The sequence below is a fragment of the Temnothorax nylanderi genome, unplaced genomic scaffold (assembly GCF_030848795.1).
Source record: "Temnothorax nylanderi isolate EJ_2023f unplaced genomic scaffold, tnyl_v1.0 TNYL_tig0844_pilon, whole genome shotgun sequence".
Taxonomy (NCBI): domain Eukaryota; kingdom Metazoa; phylum Arthropoda; class Insecta; order Hymenoptera; family Formicidae; genus Temnothorax; species Temnothorax nylanderi.
In genome coordinates, this window is record NW_027249906.1 from 19,357 (window position 1) to 45,131 (window position 25,775).

The 25,775-nt window shown below is 37.0% G+C and overlaps 2 protein-coding genes across 2 annotated transcripts in view; one reads left to right on the forward strand and one right to left on the reverse strand.

Annotated features, from left to right (window-relative positions):
• Positions 1-17,760, reverse strand: part of LOC139785613 (uncharacterized) — a gene marked incomplete at its 3' end in the record, with an annotated part of 36,281 nt that extends 18,521 nt beyond the window's left edge. Inside the window, exon 1 of the mRNA XM_071724790.1 lies at positions 17,642-17,760. Coding sequence (XP_071580891.1) covers positions 17,642-17,671 — 30 coding nt within the window. The remainder of the gene's footprint in view (positions 1-17,641) is intronic.
• Positions 17,761-20,626: 2,866 nt separating this feature from the next.
• On the forward strand, positions 20,627-21,046 carry LOC139785614 (uncharacterized). The gene has a single exon (XM_071724791.1). It carries the CDS (start codon positions 20,627-20,629, stop codon positions 21,044-21,046), a length of 420 nt encoding a protein of 139 aa, XP_071580892.1.
• Positions 21,047-25,775: the final 4,729 nt, after the last annotated feature.

A 25,775-nucleotide genomic window follows, 5' to 3' on the forward strand; every position in this document is an offset into this window, starting at 1 on the left:
CGGTGGTAATAGCCAAGCGCGATCCTATTACATCTCTAAAACCGTAGAGACTACTGTCGCCGACTCGGTGGGATCGCGAGGTGTCGGCGGCGGTCAATTAGCTCGCGGTGACACGAAATACTCACAGTTACGCGTCCATTTCAATTTGAGAAAGAGGAAGAAGTTATAACAGATAAAATTTATAAATTTAATTTAATAAACTCAATTCAAATCTCATTTTCCGCAACTGTAACGCGAAAAATGTTGAACAAATAAGGCTAAATATGACAAAAAAATGTGAATTATCTTTGTCAAGCATACAAGAATTGACAGAGTACTCTCGAAAAGTCGAAGAGTGAAATATCACTCAAAACGAGTAAAATGCAAGTTTAACGAAAAGTGAAAATTGAGCTTGTGTACTTCGAGTGATTCGCTACTCTAAGAAAGAGTAAAATTGTGCTAATAAGTTGGAGTAAAATCGCACTCCATTTGAGTGAAAGGGCACTTTTTTCGAGTATAATAGATCAGTGTCTATAAGAGTAAATTATGTCACTTTAAAATTATAAGTGGAAAATTTCACCCTGTTAAAGTCATTTATCAATCGATCTTTAGTGACTCGTAATTTGCTATAACTTTAGAGTAAGATCGTATCACTCTGATAGAATAGTAGCTCTAAAAGTTTGAGTGAAAAATTCACTTCTATTTTATGAGTGCCATTTACTCAAATTAGAGTGACAACCCTCTCTTTTGGAGTTACTATCGCAATCACTCTAATATAATATATCAGTGGCGAAACCACTCTATGAGATTTAGAGAGTATATAAGTTATTTATGTAGTCTCGTCTTCTAATAATAGTCTTTTAATAATAAACGAGAGTGCATTTAACCGCGCATCTTGCTTATGGTTATGCTTAGGTTTATTCGAACGGAGAATCTTCTCACGGTGCGAAAAAGATCGCCTCTCGTACGGTGATCTAAGATTTATGTCCGTTACACGTCATCCTTGCGCGTTAATCTTGAATTATACTTCTCCGTGAAACTGCGTGATTTTTTTCAATATATTTTTCGCCCGGGGAGCTTCCGCTAATCGTAGTAGTGTTCTCCATTGCCGCGTTATTTATCTGTTACGGACGAGACGTTGCAAAAAGTAAATCCGTCGAGCGAAGCGAGGTGCAAGCGAGAGTTTCAGTGATTTTCAGCGAACTTAAAGTTGAGCTTCTTACGGTGGAGATATACTAGGAGAACTCACGAGCAATCGGTACCGGTATCTATAAATAATGATGCCGGCTAACTCCCGCAATTAGCAAGTAAACAAGATGTTGAGATAACGACCGGGTCGGCAATTAATTCTGGCTGATGCAGATGGTCATTAGCGTAAAGAAGATATGGAGAGTCCATGCTCTTCATAATCTGAGATACGTAATCATTGTTCTACCGCGTACACGACTTAATTTTATTAGCGCAGCTAGTCGACAGTTCTTCATAATATAAGTATAAAAGTAGTAGACGCAGTTTTTTTTTACATAAGTATGGGCGATATCATTTTTTTAGTGCGTGCGTGCGAGAAAGTTATTTTTTATTATTCATTTTTTTTTAATTTATAGAGCTGATTAAAATACATATCATTTATGTAACTTCCTTGAGACTCAAATTTATCTTTAAAACATCTCGTTTATTACGTCTCAAATAATAATGGCATATTGTAGATGTAATATATTTATGAATGCAAAAAATATAAGTCTATAAATCTGTACCTTAGAGGTAAAGAATCGTATCTTCATTATTAGAAATTTAGAGAAAACAAGATTTAAAGTTCATTATTATTTCTATGAAAATTCTTAATACAATTTTTTTCTGAACATTATATCTTAGGAACTAGTAATAATGGACATAAGATCCTTTACCATTATACAATTTAAATTTCTGGTATATTAGAAAAAGTATTAACTCTAATTTTGAAAAACTATTTAGGATACGATTCTTTACCACTAAGATACAGCAATATAATTAAAGTTGATATATCACGTATAGTAATATATATGTATATAATTATAATATATATGATATAACATGTAATATATTATTGCCCGTATCAGACTACGGATTAGGATTGAGATTGGATTGAAATTTAATTATTCAGAATAAAGACAACTGATCTCTCAAGTTTAGTGAACTTTGCTCTGATTCAATCCAATCTCAATCCCAATCCGTAGTCTAATACCCCGTAATCAAATACTCCTTTAATAAATTTTTAATTTTTTATTATATTCTTTGCGTATATGTGAATGTCAAATGCTCTTGAGAACCCTCCGTATGCTGGAAAAGATAACTTATATTATACATATATCATGTTAATACATGATATATGACTTAATGTCGTCTATATTCCGACGCGATTATCATGATAGTCAGCCAGTCTGACGGTTCTCAGGATTACCGGTTAGAAAGTCCTCAGATCCTAATTCCGAGCCGCGAGCATTATCAGCGTCGACGCGCGATTTCCTTTTCCGCGAAAGCGGACGGTTTCTCATCTCGGATCGCCGCCATCGAGAGCTCCCGGAAACCGACGCGGCCGCGGCCGTGGCGGTGCCTGCACGAAAAAACGCGCGGGAGCACTCGAGAACAATGATGTCGCGGTAGTAGGAATTGTTCACGGTAATCGCTGTGGACGCACTTCTGGTGAAGCCCTTCTTCTGTTCCCGCGAGTAACAAAAGACACTCGTTGCGCCTTTCTACCGTAGAAATCCCGCGGTACGCTTTTAACTGGAAATTCAGGTACGTAACGCGAAACATCGTGCAATATCGTCATTGCACGCGAAATATCGCGCGTCGTTATAAAATGTAATACATAATAAAATTCTATGTTAGAAGACCGAAAATATTTATTTTATTTTAATTTTTTTAATTCTTAATTTTTTTAAACTTTAACTTTATTATTTTTCTGCCAAATTCCTACATGGTGGTTTTTATTGCATATTCCGTTATACAATGAGAAGCCTTCGGAGAAGCTGTTATCACTTGCTACAAAAATTCTTCTTTACGTACAAAAAGCAAGAAATACAACTGAAAAATTTCATTGTACACATAAGATAGTCCGCATATTTAAGAAAAAGTATCATTATTTTGAGAAGAAAACACGCGTAAACCCTGACTTTTCGTAATATAATCCATATTCTATCGGAATGGGTATATAGTCAAGCTGTAAAGAACGGACTAAAGAAGAACTTCATCTGTTTTCCCCGACAAGAGGTTGGCGGGTTCATACGAAATGTATTCAGTATTCACGCACGTTTCAGTCTACGTACGGGTTAACAAAAGGCCTCGTGCACGCGGCCTTCATCGCGGAGTGCCTGCTTTCCATAAACACGGCTTTTCGCCATCGGCGTGATGTCAAAGATCGGCAACCGTGATACTATAAATCGTCGAACGTGTTTCCGTATTTTTTTCCAATGTGTACGGAGGATAGCAAAAGCAATAGATTTGAATTTTATGTAGAATGCATAACGCGACTCAAATATGCTATTTTGGCTCGAAATTTTACGAAATGCTGTCGATTTTTGCACGAATCGTCTTTGTTCCTTTTGTTCTTTTAAGTTCGAAATGGGCTTTTAATATTTGACCAACATCGAGCTTTTATTTATTTATTTATTTATTTACACATAATTATTTTCTTCCTAAACTAGGATTACAAATAGACAACTGAGAAACCCGACTGCATAATTAAAGTTAAGGAAGTTATTAAAGTTGAACTACATCGGTGAAACTAGTCATAAGTCCCTTGTGTACAATTTGTAATGGGTTCCTCGGTCCTCTAACTTATGAATGGAAACTATATAGAGGAATGAGACTTTGTAGCAAACTGATAGCTACCGCTTCGCCGAGGCATCATAAATTGGATTTACACAAAGGTAGAAATCCTGGGTGCTTCTACCTATTCCGTCAGCGAGCCACGTCTCGTGCGCACGTGCATGCGAGGATAAGGTGAAGTCCCGAGGGCATGTTTGCGTTGCGTGTGAACAACCCTGCAAACCCTTTGCAAAAAGACAACCGTCGTCATTTTGATGGGCTACGTATACTCGTAGAAACCTAGCACGTACATACAAGTTCGTGATGATGAATATGAGAAAGGTTGAAGAAAAAGAGTTGTTCGATATGTGCTCAATATCACGGGTGGAAAAAGAAACCAAAGGTTGATTTCTTGCTTTCATGAATATATCATACTTATAAAAATAAATTAGAAATGTCCATCACATAAGTTTGTAAAAAGAAATGATGCTTTATACTGTCTACAATTTGAAATTTTTAATAATTTAAACATATCTACAATATATAATATGTATAAATATTCCGCGAAGTATTATTGTATTCTCTGGTTAAGTTTAGAGACGATCGTCCATGTCGAAAATTTAATTAAACTTTTTCCCTTTATGACTTTTCAAAATTGTATATCTTTGTAATAATTAATATAATTTCGTCTCTTCGCAGATGTTCATAAATATATTTTTCAAGATTAAGCTGAAAGTCACAGCTGAAAGTAAGTTTTCTAGCTGGAGAAATTCTCGCGACAAGAGAGTCGGAGTTGCATCGTCGAAGAAAACTCTCCCTAAGATTTAATGTATTCTTCTACGAAACTCCCGTAGCGTATCCACATCCTCCCCGTCAATCTGTTTTATTCGCGCAACACGCTGCGCCGTAACGTACACTTTTATTTTTATTCGAGCACAAGAAAACGAGAGAGGTACGAATGTGCGCGAAGCCGTCGCAAATCGCGAGGTAGCGACAGAAAAATCCTCGTTGAAACCGAACGTGCGGTGAAGAGAACAAGCGAGCCGTACGGCGAGATACGATAGGGACATTTGTCTTGGAACACATTGAGGTGGAGAAGAGGCGAGTCGTGACCCGAGGCGCGATGTATCGATGCCAACATTTATCTCGGGGAGCGAGCGCGAGGAGGAGGGAATAGTACGCGCGAACGGTACACGCTCGGATCGAAATTTGCGATAATTTCCCTCCCTCGAAAGTGTCGATCTCATCGCTTTTATTCCGACGAGTTCTCGAGCGCGAACGAATCTCGTCGGTGTCTTCTTATCGCGGCCGGCCGTATCCCGTGCACAGGACGGATCGGTGTGATCGAGAAGATTAGCGCTGAAAAAGTATAGCCGCGGTCTCGTGAAATAAATCCGGCCGGATTCTAAATCCTGATCTGTAACTATAACTGTAGCGGCTCACTGACAATGAGAGCGGCTGAATTATCGCCAAGCGCCCACGGATATATTTAGATCTTACAATTAGAGGAGAACGGAGATGCATTTATTTAGTGCTGGACTCTGAAGAGATAAATGAAACATTATATCCGCCGATACTTGCTTGTTGCAAAGTTACGAAATTATAATAAGTAATTTAACGCAAGACTAATTAAGTATTTTATAGTCTTTAATTGCTCCTGCTACCATTAATTTTCATCCAACCGAGATTTCTGATTTTTGAAAGACATATTATTGGATTTTCGAAGTATGCTTACTCCACTATTTATGCAAGAGAGAGTTATTCTTAGAACATTTAAATTTAAAGAAGATTTAAAGGAGATCAAGATATTTATTAAATAGTGTAATTAGGTTGCAATGAAGCAACAGAGAAGAATTATGTAGACAAAGATGAGATAAAATAGAGATATGCTTGAGCTGCACGAATGTATCTTTAACATAGAATAAGAAAATACTCGGTTTGCGGTCAGAGCTGCGTATTAATACTTGTTAAAAATATTTAATTAAATGTATTATACGTATCTAATGCAGGCTGATATATTAATTAATGTATAGATTAATGTATAGATATTTTTTATTGTCATATTACATTTTATAATTAGGATTTTTGTGTGAGGAGATCTCTTTTCCATATACATATATTGATTTACTTCCAATAATTAACATTACCGCTTTAAGTGCCATTCAGGAAATTAAGGTAAACTAAAATATTTTGCAATATATTATGTAATATAGTTACATATATCTGTAGGGTTATGTGGGGTGATGTGCAACACTTTCACGCGTTGCTCGGAAAACATATCCAAAAATCAAATTCTTGAATATATCATGGCTGTATAATGTAGAGGAAGGAAAATACTAAAATTCTGCGTGATTAGATTTTCAAAATTTTAAATTTTTTCTAAAAATTTTTCGAGTTTTCAAAAACGTCTGTTTTAGCATTTTCAAATTTTCTTGGGGTGATGTGCAACACAGGTAAAATTAAGGTAAAAAATGCATGAATATCGACATCAATCGACTTAAATGTTAAATTTGGGCTTCTTAAATACAAATTAATCAAAATCTGGTGAACAAAAAATTTCACTGTGTTGTAATCGACCTGAAAAAAAAAAATCATTTTTTATTTGATTTCTTATTTATTTATCGCTTAAAAATTAATATAATAAAAGGAAAAACGCACAAAACTTTATTTTTCATCATCTGAATCGCAGTTGTCACAAGTAAAATAGTTGCGACCTTGCATGTCGACACATTTCACATCATGTTGCACATCACCCCAAACACGCTATTTTGCGCGGACTGGCGTGACACCAACACAATGTAAGAAAATCACAAAATCGCTTTGGATTATCAAAAGTACTTGAAAAACTAACAATATAAAAATATTTACCTATAAGATGACTAAAACCAATTCACGAAATCACTATGAATGTGAAAAGTAAAAATTACATTCAGCTCGAGAAATTTAATTCGCTTTTCGTACAGCAAACCAGGGTGCGTGCTATCTCGCGAGTTATTTATCTAAAACAAGGTACTGTCAACACAAACAGATGGCAGTATGCGGTTCTGTCAAATGTCGACATGCAGACCAGGAATCGGAAACGTTGCACATCACCCCATGTTGCACATCACCCCACACAACCCTATACCTTAGAGGTAAAGAATCGTATTTCCATTATTATGAATTCAGAGAAAACAAGGTTTAAAGTTTTAAATAAAAAAACAATATTTTTTTAGATATAAAATAAAGATAGCGTCTTGATTTATTAAGTTTTTATAATAAAGTAATTTAATAGTGCAACTGCCAATAACATGCTGTATCTGGTTTAAAAATCAGGCGCTATAAAAATTCACAATACAATTTTTTCTAAACATTGTATCTTAGGAAGTGGTATAATAATGGACATAAGACACCTTATTATTATTATACAATTTAAGCTCCTGTTATATTAAAAAATGTATTAACTCCATTTTGACAAAAACTGCCCCGGGAAAAAATGTTTATATACAATTTTATCTAATTATATATAACTTTGTAGATATAATTATACATGGATTTTGACCTGATCTAATTATATATAAATAGATAAAATTGTATATGATTATATGTAATTAGATCAAACTATGCATACTTCATATATATATAAATGAATAGATATAATTATATATTTTTGGATACAATTAGATCAAATCTTTAATGGGTCCATTTTCGTGGTAAATATGTAGAATCAAAAGTGAAATGATTTATTCCATATATTATAACTTGGCACTGCTTGAGACAGTGCCGTGTCTCTTGATACCGTTTTTATACTACTGTTCGTCAAATTTTAAATACGAGAAACGAATTCTATCGAATGCCATCTATTGGATAATCCAAATTTAAAGTTTATATATGATTATATATAATTATATATAATTATATATAATCTTTTTTTATATTTGTAACACACCAAATTTAATAAATGCTATTATGTGAACAATAAAATATATATGTACGCATACATATAAAAATAAAATTACATTATTCTATACTAGAAAAATGGTATTTTTACGCGAATTTATTATTTATTATTTCAATCAAACATTAAAAAATATATATATAATTATATCTAATTTGGCGCAATTATATATAAGTTTGTATATAATTTGATGTATCTCTCAACTCGAAAAAAAATTCTAATATAACTTTGCATAATTTGATATGGAGTTATAAATATAGGTGCGCAACTAAGTTTCCGGGTTTTTTTAATCAATAAAAAATGGAAAATTTCAAGAGAAATACAAAAAATGGTTTATTCAAAGTATCGTCCCTCGCTAGCTATACATTTTCGCCATCTCTCTGGCAATACATGAATACCGCGACAATAAAACGACGCGTCTTTGGACCGAAACCATTCATCCAACCAATTTTGCACTTCTTCGAAATTGGTCAAGTGTAGCCCAGCCAAGCCATGCGCCATCGACCGGAACAAGTGATAATCGGAAGGCGCCAGGTCTGGCGAATACGGCGGGTGCGGTAGCAAATCCAATTTCAGCGTTTTGATGGTGTCCTGGACGATGGAACTGCGATGGCACGGAGCGTTGTCGTGCTGCAATATCACTCGTTCGTGTCTCGTGTCCCATTCTGGCCGTTTTTCGAGCAATGTATGGTTTAAATTGATCAGTTGTTGTCGGTAGCGATGCCCATTGACAGTTTCGCCCGGTTTCAGCAGCTCATAGTACACGATTCCTTTCTGGTCCCACCAAACGCAGAGCATTGTCTTCTTTCCAAAACGATTTGGCCGTGCCGTCGATGTTAATTCTTCACCAGGTGAAAGCCACGATTTTTTGCGTTTGGGATTCTCTAAATATATCCACTTCTCATCGCCAGTAACAATTCGATGAAGAAAACTCTTTCTTTCATGCCGCAAAAGCAAAATTTCGGAAGTGGCTCTTCGATTTTCCATCTGTCTCTCAGTCAACTGCGGCACCCATTTTCCTTCCTTTTGAATTTTTCCCATGGCATGTAAACGTTTGGAAATACCTTGGTGAGTCATGTTTAATGCCTCCGCAAGTTGATCTTGTGTTTGCGTATCATCTTCATCCAATAACGCTTGCAGATCGGCGTCCTCAATTGTTTTTGGTCTTCCGGAGCGCTCCTTGTCCTCAGTGTCGAAATCGCCACTTCTGAAGCGTTTAAACCAATCTTCACAGGTAGTTTTCGATGGTGCATGTTCGCCGTAGGCCTCCTCAAGCAAACGACGTGCTTCAGCTGCATTTTTTTTCAAGTTAAAGCAGAAAAGCAAAGCTTCCCGCAAATGCTGTTTATTTGGCACAAAACTCGACATTTCCGTTGTTAGAAAAAATATTTTTGCGTTGCGATATGTGTTTATATAACGACTGGTTATTGTTAACAGATGTCCAAGCTATAACTTCAGACAACTTCAGACATGTAAGTCGAGTACATGTGTTATTGGTGCCATCAATGTGTGAAACCCGGAAACTTAGTTGCGCACTTTACATAATTTGATATGGAGTTATAAATATTTTGATATAATTACATATAATTATTTACTCAAAAAAGAGTTTTAATATAATATTGTATAATTCGATGTGGAGTTATACATATCTTGATATAATTACATGTAATTATTTACTCAGAAAAGAATTGTAGTATAATGTTGCATAATTTGATATGGAGTTATAAATATTTTGATAAAATTGCATATAAATGAATACATAAATAGATCTTATTATATATGATTATATATAACTAGCTGGTTACCCGGGCTTCGCCCCGGAGGACATATGTAATAAGACTCTCGCTCTCCTTTTCCCCCTCCCCCTCCCTCTCCCTCTCGCCCTCTCCCTCTCTCTCTCTCTCTCTCTCTCTCTCTCTCTCTCTCTCTCTCTCTCTCTCTCTCTCTCTCTCTCTCTCTCTCTCTCTCTCTCTCTCTCTCTCTCTCTCTCTCTCTCTCTCTCTCTCTCTCTCTCTCTCTCTCTCTCTCTCTCTCTCTCTCTCTCTCTCCCTCCCTCCCTCTCTCCCTTTCTTCCCCCCTCTCTCTCTCTCTCTTCCTCTCTCTCCCTCTCTCTTTTCCCTTCTCTCTTTCTCTCCCCCTCTCCCTCTCTCTCCCTCTCTCTCCCCTTTCCCCCTCTCTCTCTTTCTCTCTTTCTAAAATGCTATAAATTGAAAAATATTACTTTTTTATCGACTGAAATGCAATTCTGTCGTATACAATACTTTGAGATTCACTCAATTATTTCCTAAAAAATTGGAAAAATTTCGTAACCAATTTCCAAAAAGATACCGGTTCCTAAAAAGATCGGTAACAAAAAACTATACAGTTTATAGCACTCCCCGGGAAATTCTACCCCTATTTTATATACAATTCTTTAAAATTCGGTCAATTATTTCTCGAAAAATTAGAAAAATTAAAAAAAAACCGGTTTCCAGAAAATCGGTAACAAAAAACTATACACTCTATAACATTTCCCGGAAAATTCTACCCCTATTTCATATACTTTTAGTAAAAATTTGATCCATTGGTTTCCGAGATCATAGCGAACAAAAAAAAGGCTAATTCGAAAAACTTCTGATACCGGTTTCCAAAGAAATCGGTAACAAAAAATTATACACTTTATGGCACTTCCCGGAAAATTCAACCCCTGTTTTATATACAATTCTTTGAGATTCCGTCAATTATTTCCCGAAAAATTGAAAAAATTACAAAAACCGGTTTCCAAAAGATCGGTAACGAAAAACTATACACCCTATAACACTCCCCGGAAAATTCTACCCCTATTTCATATAGGCTTGGTAAAAATTTGGTCCATTGGTTTTCGAGATCATAGCGAACAAAAAAACTGCAAACCCTGTTGCTTTATAATAATAGTATAGATATGATATAATTAGATAAAATTGTATATAAACATTTTTTCCCGGGTAGAGATACGATTCTTTACCTCTAAGGTACAGATATATGTATATACATATATACTATAGATATCTAACGCAAGTTGATGTATGTTAATGTATTTTAAGATATTTTACTGTCATATATAATTAAATCTCTCGCGAGTAGGCCTTTTTTCTACATATATTAATTTACTTCCAATAATACATTATCGCGTTAGATACCACTCAGGAAATTAAACTGGCAAACGTGCTTTTAGACAATCTCCCGTGAAAATCTCGAATATTATTCTCACATAAGCGACGCGACGCAAGTGAGAATTACGCGGTCTCGTAATGCACCGTCTAAATAACGCGATAATAGAGACACGTCTGTGAGTGTTATATATATGTATAATTTTCCGATCGTATCTAAGCGCTTCTCCTAGCTTGCGAAGAAGTGGAAACGTATTGCCTGCGAAACCACCAGGGAGATTCCATGAATTTCTCAACGCGCAACTGGCAACGCACGCAGACGGCAAAGGAACGATAAAAAAGAAAAAAAAATGAAAAGGATACGGCGAGCACGCAGAAAGTGGAAATTTATTGCGGAATTTGCATGGAAGAGGACCGGCATTTCCGAGATAATACGCCGTTCCTCCACGACACACGATGCCCACGCGTGAATTTTACAAATGCAACACGTTCCTCCGCGAAACGAAAGATCTCGTCATTGCGCGAGATTTTTCGTGATTAAACTAATTAAAAATTAGTAATTTTTAGTGCTCTTAAAGGCCGATTATAAACTCCGATTGAGAAATCTTGTTTCAGTAGCATGATTATGATTTTTTACACACACATGCGCGCGCGCAAATATGCATTTTTTTCTTTACATTTTATTGGATGCGTCGAGCAAAAACGCATTCCGTATTCCGTTTTCATCCGTCTCGGATGAAAACGCAAAACAAGAAAGGTAGCAAAATTGCCAAGAGGCAACAATCCTGAGCCGGTGGATTTTCGGCCAGGTAGAACCTGGCTGAAAGTATCGGCGCTCAGACAACTAAGGGCAGTGACTCCCGGGATCGCAATCTTGCCTGGCAGATCTGTCTGGGCCCTTGAGCCCAAGGGCGTATTATGACCTAACTTTTTTTGCGGCGAAGGATTTCCAAATTAACGGATGCCAACGGTTAAAGGGTTTTGCTCGCATAGTAGCGTCAGATTTAACTTGTGAGGAATTTGAAGTTTATATGTGTGGGTGGGTTCTATATTACCTAGCCTGATGCCTTTTCTCTATTCAAGGTAAAAAAAAATAAAGATTGAACGAAACAAATAGATTTATTTTCACCACGTCATCTATTTTTCGTTTCTACTTCAAAGATCTAAGTTACGTCAGAATTGAGGATAGAATTCTAATTATAATTTTATATGTGTATATACCGTGAAATATAAAAAAATATAAAATACATTACAAGTAACAATAAGAGATACACACACATATAAAAATATATAGAATTATAAATACATAGAATTTTTTATAAATACACATCTTGAAGTCTATAACAGATCGTTTAAAGAGGACTTAATAATGAGAGGCAATGATGAATTCGAAATACATTAAATTACTTCGAATATAACGAAAATCTCGTCGAATATTATTTAAAATAAAAAAGATTTTTAATCCTTAAAAGGCTGTAACATTAGGTAACCTTAGGTAACCATTAGGTAACTGTAACCTTTTTTAGGTTATTACTTCAATCCACTCTTCATTTTATATACAGACATAAGTGCAATTTTATCTTTAGACGTTTTAAACGTGTCTAAGATATTCAAACATTTCTGAGAAAAGATTTCTTTTTTAAGGAGGTTGGTTGACGACCCGCTGCGGGGCAGGCGGCGCGGCAGGGGGAAAGCATATAGGTTAGTTTTCGTCGCGTGAAATAATTAAACGAGTTTTAATCAAATGAATATGTGGCATGCATTCAATTAGCTGTTTCTTAATGTTTTAAATTGTTGTTATTTGTATACAATTGAAACTCAAATACGTTATTATCCACGTTGAAATGTGGATAATAACGTTGCAATTAATAAATGTGGTCGTGTTTTATTTTTACAATTTCTTGATAACTATGTAATAGACAAATCATTTCAGTCTTCGGGAAAAGTTTTGCCTAAATATTTAAATAATTATTCGCACCTATTTTCATTAAATTCTTATCATTTTTAATATGCTTTCGAGAGTTACATTACAGGTTAGGTAACATTTTTGCTATGTCGCCCGTGTATAAGAGAGAGACAATAAGAGTATACATAACTTCAATAATTAATTACTCGACAACCATGCAGACAATTGTCTTCAACTTTGGCATGGACGACAGATTCCCATAAATGAATATCCTCTATAAATTTGAACTAATTCTTATCAAATTGATTTGAGCAACCACCCTCCTTAAGAGCGTCAAGACATTTGAAAGTTTCAAGATTTTTTAAGACTTTTAAAAATTTCCGATTTTGAATAATATTTGAAGTACTTTGAATTTTTGTATAGTACTTTGATTGACTCGTTAAAAAAATTTTAAATGCTTATCGCTATTAGGACGATATAATATTTCTGCAATTGATTGCTAAAATAACAAATGTTTAGCGTCTTGTAAAAGTATTATTATGAAACGTTTTTTATGGATATCTTTTTAATGAATAATTTGAAATAAATATGAAATATATTTTTTACTTTAATGCAAGACGTTAAATAATATCCTACATATATTAATTACAAATTGCTTATATAATAATAAATTTTCCATTTTAAAAGGCTTTTAATTCATATTCATGCGACATGTTGCTACTCGTGAAAATTCTTTACGGACGTGACAAAAATTATCCTTTCCCCAATATTCCTGACGATCGTGCTGTTTGGCATAATGAAATTGGAGCGAATTTCTCAAGATATATTTCCATGTCGCACGGGAGCGCATGGATAAAAAATCCTCTCTTACCCGCCGGGGATCAACCATCTTAAAAGCGTCCTCGTCTCCTGAACAAGGATGCTTCCCACCGATGCAGACGCAACCTCCTCGAGTCTTCGAATCTCGACGTTCTTTTTCATTATTCATATCGTGGCCCCCAGCACGCGGCGTACCCGTCCTCTTTGCCTCATCTCTACGTCGCTATGTTCGCTTCGCGAAAGCAAACGCGACGCGTCGTGTGGATCTGCTCGACCGTAAATATCGCGGTGGATGTCGTATGGAACAAGTTGGCAGCCCAAAAACGCTTTCCTCTTTTCAAATCCGTTTACGTTATATAAATGCGACTGCACTCAATCGAGAAAAATCTTTTTTCCGTTTTAAGCAGCAGACACACGAATAAGTAATGTCCTACTCGAATCCAATTACAAACGAGAAAATATGTGCACGGGTTCAATTTTCAGTTTTCGTTACACTTGCATTTCACTCGTTTTGAGTGCGATATTCCGCTCTTTGACTTTTAAAGAGTGCGTTCTCCATTTAGACGGAAAATCCAGTCGCGTCGAAGGCAACACAATGTCACACTGTCGAGCAATGCGACTTCCGAAGTTGAAGTCGTCCGATATCGAACTTGTGTTATACAATGAGCAAGGAGATACGGCCAGGAACGCGAACTTAACGACGCTGGTTAGGAAACCGGATTGTTCGGCTACCTCGGCGGTACGAGGGCGTGTCGGTTGTCCCGGTCGACGGGTCCACGTCTGCGTCGCAAGAAGAGGGGCTCGGCGAACGTGGACGATTAATAATGATCGACGGATATGTGCAGCATTTATCAAAATACTATTCGATACGGATGGATGCGCGAGCTGGGTGTAAATGGGGACTCGCTATTTGTCGATCCTGAGTTGAAGCGAAGTAAAGACGCGACGAGGCTTAAAGAACGAGATTAGAGGTGGTCAGGCATCGGAATAACAGAGCGGATGCTATCTCGCGATGTGTATTATGCGACAGAGCTATAAATTAGAACACGGAGTACGCTATCCGACTCCTGAGGAGTCTCCTCTTGCCGAGGAATAAGTTAAGCATTGCGAGGCATTTGCATCTCCTTTCTGTCATCAGAAATCCGATCTTTTCTACGAAAGTAAATATTAACCATATGTCTAATCAAACAGATGAATATGCAAACACAAGTAAATATTGCGCGGACGATAAATACTCTTTATTCTTTTTTACGTTTGCGTATATCTTTCCGTTGGATACAGTTAATAATGCTGGCGAAATTTCCAGAAAGTCTAAAAGGAATCCGTCCTGTGGACTTTTGCATTTGTTTCTATAATTAAATAAAGTTCGAAAAATGGCCTGTTCAGTCGAATTATAGTTATTGACGTTTGCACCGGCAATCCGAGATCACCACCCACGAATCGCATCGTATCTTTATCAAATAACGATTATACTGTCATTTTTTGATAACGGAGTAAAACGCGTACGGGCGAGTCGTGATTGATAACGTCGCATTAAGAGTCCATTACACGAGGCAGGCGATTGTACTTATGCTAATTAGCTCGTGGTATTATTTCAACTTGTACCTCAACATCGCCCGGCGGCGATCGGGGTGTGGTTGCGACGATCTTTCCCAATGGGGTAATTAAGGCTACGTCTAACTACAAGTAGCGCGGCCATTTATTAGTGGACTACGGCGCTCCGTCATCGCAACGCTGCTATTAAGTGGAAATGTAATCGATAATCCCCCTCGTGTTCCGTGGCGGTCCTGTACATCGGATAAATTAGCCGCACCGATTTTGTTTTGGTCAAATATTTGTTCGTCGGCGAGCAACTCTGATTTATCACGCGTGTGATAACATAGATATTTACAGATGCGGTGATTTACGACGAAAGTGAGGAAGGAGGAGGACATATGCACAAGATAAATCTAATATCTAAAATATTAGCTCTTTAGAGAAAAAACAGCTTAAGGGGTTACGCACCTTTGACAGGCCTAAAACTAGGTCATAATTAACGAATTTTTATTGTAAATATTTAAATTATGTTTTATTAAAAAATGAAAATACATGTCTTGTAGAGTAGTCTTTTGAGAATATCTCCCGAAAATTTCAATAAAAAATATCAAAACTTGAGGTTCTGGCAGCTATTTTCCCGAATGGTGTTTGTAAAAACGGCGTTCGCGGTACCAGAAATACCTCTAGTCCTTGTCATAGCCGATTTTGAAAATATTGATTTTTTAACAAATGGCAGCGATTCGTAGCAAAAAATGCGATTTTTGACCTAAAATTGGTCATTCTTTTATTTATAAAAAAACTAAGCCATAAATAGCAAAAAATCTTATGTGAAGGACTAGATTATTGTATTGAAAGTAGCTATACAAAATTTCATGCAAATTGGTTCACGACATATTTGAATTTACGCAGGCTAAAAACAATGCGTTTGTAACTATTATTAACCGGTTATTACGATAAATATTACCACAGCCTCGGTAGTCGAATTGGTACGACGCTTTTCACGGAATGAGGGAGATTCCAGGTTCGAATCCTGGCTGAGGTAATATTTTTCGCAATACATTTTTTAGTTTTTTAAAAATAATTAAATCGTCGATTTAATTCCGGGGAGGGAAGGGTATTAATATTCCAACGATAGCTGTGTTTCAAGTCCGACAAATAATCGGCGCGCAGTTTATTAAGTTAGAATATAGGTATATGTAGGTATATTATATACATTGTAATTTCTTTACTTGCGCACCACGTACCCCGCCTGACTCGTATCGCCGTTTATTAATTTGTTGGTTCACTAGTCTCTGAGATATTTCTGGTACCGATTTTCAAAACACTTTCAGGAAAATAGCTGCCAGAACCTCAATTTTTAATATTTTTTATTGAAAATTTCGAGAAATATTCTCAGAAGATTACTCTACAAGACATGTATTTTCATTTTCTAATAAGACATAATTTTACCAACAATAAAAATTCGTTTCGAAAATTTTTTACCTAGTTTTAAGGCCTGTCAAAGGTATGTAACCCATTAATTAAATCATAGTTTATATTAACACAGATCTTGATAAAGCCAAATGTATAGTATCGGAATTATTAGAAGGGAGATAGAGAGAGCCTGTATATTTACGGTTTTAAATAATTTCGCAAAACGGTATTTTCCTGATTTACATCTTCCCTTGATTAACCCCACGTTTGTCCCGCCTTATGTTTATAAGCAAGTTTTTGCACGCCTAACTTTTACTTTCGCGACCGTGGTATTATCGGAGCTAATAATGAAAGCTTCCTGCATTTTGCAGAAGCAAAGCGCTGCCGTTTCGTAGTTTATGAAAAAACACGTGGAAGTCGTGAAGCAGATAATAGCGCGTTGCGGCCCGCATAATTTTCAATTTCAGCCTACCCTTTCCTGCAATCAGGCGCGAGAAATCCGACGACTTAAATGATGTTCAGAATAAAGAAGAGAAAAAAAAATATATAAAAGCGTCGTTATGTCGAAAAATGAGTTCGCGAGCGTTGCACGCTCGATCTAACGTTCTTGTCGCATCTCGGGCAAAAACTCGAGCGGCTCTTGCGGATGCTGCGCCACTGGACGTCCGTGCTGGGGAACTTTTAATGGTACCGATGCGAGCAGGGGCCTCTGGTTCCCCTTCACCACCTCCCCAACCGGTCACCGAGTTTGGGTCCGAGGATCTCCGGATCAAACGGGGTTCGGTGCACCGATCTGCATATAAATCATTGGCCGGACAGGCTTAAGAAACCAGCGGGCTATAATACCGACTCGCCAATAACCGCGAAACATCGCCTTCGGTTTTTTCCGAGGGTACCACTAAAAACAGCTCCCACAGGACGGTCAGCATCGCCGGCAGGCAGGGGGGGGGCAGAAAAGCAAAAAGGATACCGAGGACCAGGAGGAGTGCCATGGGCTGACGCGGGATGACTTCCTATCGCACGAGTTCTCGCGCGCCATTTCACTTTGGGATACAATCAGAATCTTTGCGGTAATAGTTTTGCGAGAAACATTTCCAATTTCTTGGAAAATTACAAGATTTAAGGATTTTTCATTACCTTAGCCTCTAAGGTCTCCAATTGCGCCATTCTGGGTTCCAATAGCTGCTGCTGGGCGCCAACTCCGGTGTGTAGCGCGGTCTGGAACAATTATTTATCAGATTAAAGTAAAAATTAATTGATGGTTATAGCTTTGTGTTAATTTTTATAAATTATGACTTTCTATCGTTACTCATACATTTAATGACAATTTGTAACAAGAAATATGTGCGAGGAAAGACGTTAGAAAAAATATTAATTAATGGAAAATTTAAGTTAAAAAAATAATAGTTTAAATATTCTTAAAAGCTATACGGATTACTATGGAACGAGATCAGATTTATTTCATTTTCTTTTCTGCGATTCTTTTCCGCATTTTTTCCCTATACAATTTTATTTTCTCGTAGTAATTTTATTTAGCATTATTTCGTACTTTTATAATTATTAAATATACTTGTAAGTACAGCATAAAAAAATAATAAATCCGAAGAATTTTTGGACTTTATTTTTTGGTGTAATATTGACAAGAAGGCAAAGCCTGATGCTTCTATCTAGGCTTAAACTCTTACTCACCCACGATATTTGATATATGTCCCTCGAGATATTATATATATACTCTATATTCACCAATATCTCAACCGCGCCATTGTAGAGGGCTTCGCGCTGATCTTGGTAATAAAAGGAGGAAAGTTATTCGCAAAAACCGCGACCTTCTGTCTTCGTCGTTGGCGTAAGCTAATACCCGTGGCAGCCGTAACGTTTTCTAAGGACAATGGGATTTCAGCGGCGAGAATACCTGTTGCGGATTACTACGGTAATTATTATTACCACTGCACTCGTCAGTCAAGGCTGAAGTCGAGAATGTCTATCGTCTCTCTGTCTCTTCTTATTGACGCGAACATATAGTATTTTAAGCACACGAATCGATACGTGAAATCGATACGCACACAACGCTGATACTCGCAGGTTTTAATCGTAACTTGAATTAATTAAAGGGTCAAAGCACATAACATGGCGTAGCGACATACGACAGTCGTAGTCCCCGATCTGACAGATCAGGATACGCCGATACGCCAAAGCTTGTGCGTTACTTACGTCCACGACTACGACTGTCATATATGCTTTGGCCCTAATGCGTGTGGGGGGGGGGGGGGTTCCGTTTGCCTACATTCTCGATTGCCAACCCCTTACAGAAATTTAATATGTAAGTGATTATTTGGCTAGTGATTAATGACTTATTTTGAGTATTAAAAGTACTGTTTTTAATGATTTTAATACTCAAAATAAGTAATTAATTACTAGCCAAATAATCACTTACAGTATTAAATTTCTATAAGCTTCGTTTGCTCACAACATTTTGCCAACAGCTTTGTTTGTAGACATTCCCGATTGCCTACAAGCATTATTGCGCACATGTATAGCGCAAATTTTTTTTTAAATTGATAGTTTAGAATCTCAGAAACTTGAATATGTTAGAAAGCAAAAAAAGCTTTTGCACAAGAGTTATTTACAAAATATCAAAACAAAATTTTTTTAATTAAGTAAAATTGCAAATTTTGTTTATTTAATCATATTTCTTTTTCTAAAACAAGTTGTGACCTAATTCTACGGAGATTGTAAAGGTGTAGTACTATAGTTGTACTTTAAGAGGATTAAGGCATATTTTCAATTACTTCCAATTATGTACATCGTTTTTAAAGGAGCATGTTAAGGGGATGCTGGAGACAGCTCTGTTTTACCGCAATATTTTCAGACACACTAATCTTTTGATTGATTTCACCGAATTAAAAATTTTTTGTCCAGAATTAAAGTATGGACGATAACGAAGACAGCAGACACCATTTGCGTATGAAAAACGAAAAGACATTAGAAAAATACAGTTTTATTTTCGATTTTGAGGTCGACTCATGACAACATTTGCTGCACATAAAAGTTTTAGACTGTGTACGTATCAGGGTTGGCAAAAAACATGTTTTTTTTATTTTAAACAAAAAACATTGTTTTTTTGTTTAAAACAATGTTTTATGTTTTATTTGTGTTTTAAACTAAGGTATAAAAAAAACATGTTTTAAAAAAAAAAAACATGTTTTAAACAAAAAAAACATGTTTTAAACAAGCAAAAAAAAACACTTGATAGCTTTGATCTATGCAAGAAGATTTAAAATATGTGCGGAGCATCCATAAGTAATAATAATGTCATAGCGTTTTTCATTGGCAGAACTAGTGCGCACTTAGTGCACATTAAAGCCGTTGTACACTGATTTAATCTTTAATATTTAAAGTAAAATACAAATATTTTGATTGATAAAATACCCAATACATATTTTACCAAATAGTACAATAAAGTATAGAGGCTTTCGTGACTTAACCCGTTTATATTAAACATACACTTTACGTTGATTTGTGTACGACGGCTTTAATGTGCACTGAGTGCGCACCAGTTCTGCCAAAGAAAAACGCTATCAGGCATTTAAATTTTTTGCTAGCGTAACATTAAACTGTAAATATATAAATAACGTTGCCAAAATTTAAAAAATTGAAAACGCTAACGGCGGAGGCTGTGAGAAATAAGGCGCGCCGTTAAGCCCGGTCTACATAGGCCGCAGTTCGCAAAACGCAAGACACACGCACAGTCTACATGTCAATCTAACCTCTCTGTGTATAGAGAGATAAAACAGGCTGCTGTTTGGAAAGAAATAAGAGAAGACCAGAGATCGAAAAAAAAGCAGATGGTGGGATAGTGAATGTGTAAGACTAAGGAGAGAAGCACGAGAGAAACTAGTTAAATGGAGGAAGGGAGAAGTAGATAAAAAGAGGTACATTCTAAAGAAAAAAGAATATGAGGAGAAAATAAAAGAGAAGAAAGAAATAGAAAGGGAGAGAGTTATAAAAGAGGCGAGAGAAGCAACTAGCGAGAAGGAAGTATGGAGATTTATAAACAGAGAAAGGAAGGGTAGAAAAGAGGTTTGCGAAGAAATAACGGAGGAGCAATGGAATAAACACTTCATGGAGCTATTGGAAGGAGTAACTGTGAAACCGCGTGAAAAAGACAGGAAAGGAGAGGAAAGAATGGGTAGCAAAGAGGAGCAGGAAGGAATAAGAAGAGAGGAAGTGGAAGAAGTAATTAAAGAAATGAAAGAAAAGAAAGCAGCAGGTACGGATGGATTGCCAAATGAGGTATGGATATATGGAGGAGAGAGATTGAAGGAAAAAATATGGGAGGTATGTGATACAGCGTGGAGGACAGAAGAAATAGCAGAAGACTGGAAAGAAGGTATAATAGTACCAATAGTAAAGAAAGCAGAAGGAAAAGAAGCACAAGATTACAGAGGGGTGACATTAATGAACACAAACTACAAAATATACGCGGCAATTTTGCCGAAAAGATTGGAGAAGGAAACGGAAGAAAGAAGAATATTACCATAAACACAGGCAGGGTTCAGGAAAGGAAGGGGTACAATGGAGAATATATACGCACTGAATTATGTAATTGGAAAGGCTGTTAGCAAAAAAAGAGGGAAGCTAGTGGCAGCATTTATTGATCTGAAAACAGCATTCGACTCCGTGAACAGAGAAAAAATTTGGGAGGTACTGAAAAGAGAAGGGATTAGTGAACAGCTGAGAACTAGGATAGAAGATCTGTACGAAGAGACAAGAAGCGTGGTAAGAGTGAAAGGAGAAAAGGGATCATGCTTCTGGACGGTCAAAGGAGTCAGACAGGGATGCCCGCCGAGCGCTATGCTCTTTATACTGCTGCTGGCAGACTTAGAGGAAACAATGAGGAGGGGGCAAGATGGAGGCGTGGTAGTAGGGAGAATAAAATTTTGGACGTTAGCATACGCAGACGATGTAGTAGCTATAGCAGAGGACGAAGAGGAGATGAAGAGGATGATGAAAAGACTGGAGAAATATTTCGACAGAAAAAAGCTGAGAGTGAATGTAGGGAAAACAAAGGTAATGAGATTCAGGAAGGGAGGAGGTAACATGAAGAAAATGGAATGGAAATGGAAGGGAGAAGAAATAGAGGAGGTAAAGGAATTCTGCTATCTAGGCTACACATTCCAAAAGAACGGAAGACAGGAGGCGCATATAAACGAAAGAGTAAGGAAAGCTACCATAGCAATGAGACAGGTTTGGGGAATAGGAAAAAGGTTATTTGGAAGAGACTGGATAAGAAGAATTAAGTTATACGATTCGCTGGTAGCAAGCATAGCTTTATATGGAGCAGAAGTGTGGGAATGGAAAGAGAGAGAGAAAATAGAAAGAATGCACGAAAGGTATATAAGGTGGACATTGGGCCTAGACTGGAGCACACCCGGATACATGATAAGGGAGGAAACCAAGAGGGACAGAATGAGAGTAAGTGCTGGTAAAAGGGCGATGAAATACGAGGAAAAACTGGAAAGGGGAGAGGGAAATGAGATTGCAAGAGAATGCTGGAAAGAAATAAAAGGGAATGTCAGGAAGGAAAAGGCAAATTGGGAAGAAGAGAGAAGGAGCTTCTATGAAAAAAGAGGATACGCAATTGAGGAGATAGAAAGGAAAAGAGGAAATGGCTGGAGCAGTATAGAGGAGATAACAAGAAGAGACAAAGACATTCAGAGTCAAGAGAGAGATGAAAGAGTAAGAGAGTCTAGATATAACAGGTGGTACAGGGAGATAGCAGAAATCAGAAGGCCAGAATACCTAGAGAAAAAAGGGAAAGAGAAGTCCATGATCAGGATAGCGAGATTTAGGCTAGGTAATGAGATGAGAGGTGGAAGATATTGGGAACCAATAGAGAAAAGAAGCTGTAGAATATGTGGTGCAGAACCAGAGACATGGGAGCATGTGTTAGAGCGGTGCACAAGAGGAGAGGAGGAGGAGAAGCCAGAAGGAATTGGCGAGAAGATCATAAGGATACTGAATAGTAAAAGGAGAGGGAGAGAAATGGATGGCAGAGCTGGAGAGAAGAAGAAGGCAGGCTAATACAGCGGCAAGTTAGTCAGAAAGATTAGAGAATAATACTGATGATTTTTGTTGAAGAGGATAAGCGGAAGGTATTGGATGCAAAGAGAAAGGAAGAGAGCGGATTGAGGGTGAAAATGGACGAGGACAAGTCGGTGGAAACGAGGGTAAGAGAAAGAGAGGAGAAAGAAAGGAGAAAAGAGAGGAGAGGAGAGGAAAGCGGGAGGCCAAAGAGGACCGCGGAGGAAGAAAGAGCGAAAAGGATGGAGGAGAATCTCCTTATGGATACGGACGAGGACGAAGCAGATAGGAAGAAAAAAGAATAGGAGAAATTTAGGATGGAAAGGAGAGATGAAGGGAGATAAAGAGAGAAGCATTAAGGGAGAGGAAGGGGAGAAGGAGGTAAGATTGTAAGAATGTAAGAATAATCTTTAATACAGTTATTTGCAGAGTGAACGTAGAATAAGAAAGAAGGAAGGCATCGAACAAGAGGAGGGAGAGAGCCGGAAAGAAAAGGGAAGAGCAGTGACAGAAAGGAGGAGGTCAGAGGGGTGCGGAATTAAAGGAAACTGAAAGAGATGACCAGAAGGGTGCCGGATGGAAGACAAAGGGAAGGGAAATGAGATGTGAGGTCGCTCAATGACCAGGTCGGGGAAAGAAGAAATAAGAAAAATTATATTATAGATATAAAATGTATATGATTAATGATTGAATGTATAATGTATATGATTTTATTTGTATAGCAGAAATTGTAAAGGTTTTTGGGCACGTTTTTACTGAAAAAAAACGCCTTTCCAACCCCGGAAAGGGAGTGAAATAAAGATTAATTGAATATATTAAATATCAATAACTACAACTACGAACTACTGACCTGCTACCTGCTATACACTATTACTTTAAAATGCTAAAATGTACCTGCTATGTACTATTATTTTAAACTGCTAAAATGTAAAGTCATTCAATATCTACTAAGTTAAGTAGTCTTTATTGTGATGACTGTTATTTAATATCTAAAAATAAATATTCTGCTAAAATAATAGAATAGTACCCATCTTATTATTTTTAATTTTTATTTTAGTATATATATCTTTATATTTATATGCTACATAAATAATATAGATAAAAAACTAAATAAAAGTTTAGTTTTTGTTTTTTTGTAATTTTTTCTAAATAATCACATGTTTTTAATTGCAGTGTTTTAAACAGTTCTAAACAGTAGTTTAAAACTGTTTAAAACAAAAAACAGTGTCCACTGTTTTAAATCAGTTTTCATCAGACAGTTTTAAACAAATTGTTTAAAACATGCCAACCCTGGCTCTTAGTAACTTTTCATAGTAATGAATAAAATGAATTATTTGCGTGATTTGACATTAAATATTAAATGTTTTAAGTGAAAAATTGATAAATAATAAATTTCTAATGACATTAGCAAAAATTGAAATTTGCATTATTGTTCATTATTAAGTAACATTGGGGTTATAAGATCAATGAAAAAAATGCTTATTTGATTTTTTAGTTCCATTTTATTGCAAAATTCTATGGCATAAATCTCGCATGCTAAAAATGCCGTATATCCTAAACAGGTGGGATATACAAGATTAAGATATTCAAGCTAAACAAAGAATACAAGAGCTATGCACTTGTATTTTGCTGTATATTATATTCCATCCTTTACTATCCCTCTACACTTATGTATCATGAAATAACCATTAAACCTTTTACATTCCATACAGTAATCATTTTATGTAGATCGTAATATATGCGATCGCGCTACTTACTACATTGAAAAATCGATTTAACTTACGACGGTTTCGTTAATATTAACAGTAAAGAACTGAAATTACAACACAATACTAATATGGCATAAAGGCACATAACAGTGTGATTGCGAGCAAGTATCTTTATTCCTTCTATTTTTTCTGACTTCTGAGACGTAAATCCTCGCGCGGCGTAAATACCGGAGTTACCTATATTCTATACAGCACATGCAATTTATTCTATACAATCAAATAAAAAATATTTGTAAATGACATATAATATAATGTTTTTTATTTTTTGAATGTTTAAACCATTTTTTTTGGTTATTCAAACCATTGTATATACATACACCAATCACGAGTTTGATTGGACAATATTGAAATCCTTGACCAAAAGAAATCTTTAGCTAAAGGGCTCATTTCTGAAATGGTCCATATCAAATTTCATGAAAATGTTTTGAACAAGCAAACCGACATAGACCTCCTATTTTTAAGCTACATTCTTAACATTCTTAACCTTATTAATTCACTACAGCATCACTAGATTTGAGAATACCGTCTTTACTCTTCTTTGGGTTATAACGACCTGCCGTTTTAAGAATAATCGAACGCGGACTAGCTCGCCGAACCAGGAGTTCGATTGGAAGGCCCAGAGGCAGTAACCAGATTTTAATTCACACAAACAAAGTTTATTAAATACTCAAATTAATACAACGGATAGTTGAATAACGCAGATTTAATCCAACGGTCACACACACAGGCGCCGATGCGCTCGCTATGACGAGTGATGGTTGCGCGGACTTGATACAGATTTACGCGGGCGCGGTCGCTGGAATTACAAATGTACAAGCTATAATCTACGCGGACGCATACGGAGATATACAATGTTTCACGAGGAGGTATCCGGGAATCGGATTATGACACACGGTGCGTCGATTACGCGACGGTACGCGGGAGATTACGGTACGCGGACTATGTACAATCGATACGCGGATCTCCCGGGCGAAAACGCGAGTCGCGGTCGGGAAAATCCGGTGGAAAGGAATGGCCGTTCAGGATGAGGCTGGCCGGCCGGTCGGTTCTAGGAATTCCCGGTGCTTCGGCGACAAGACTGCTTGTTCGAGACTAAGTTTTCTTGACCCCGCTGTTTTGCCGTTGCTACCGAGAGTTGGTAGTGTGACGGAGTTCGAGCAGCGCCCAAGACCACTTTAAACGAGACCCAGATCACTGGATCCCGCTTTCTTTGTCGCTCTGGGAGTCGGAAGTCGGAAGGTTGCTTCTTTCGGGATCAGCGGATTGGATAGCTGTCTCGAGAAGAAGTGATTTTTCTCGCCGCGGCACCGATATTTTATACCCCCCCGGAGCAATAGATTCGGTGGGGGTAGCCGATCTTCGTGCGAGCCGCGCGCCGAGCGGAGCGGTGCGGAATCACGGTTTCGGCCGCGCTCTCG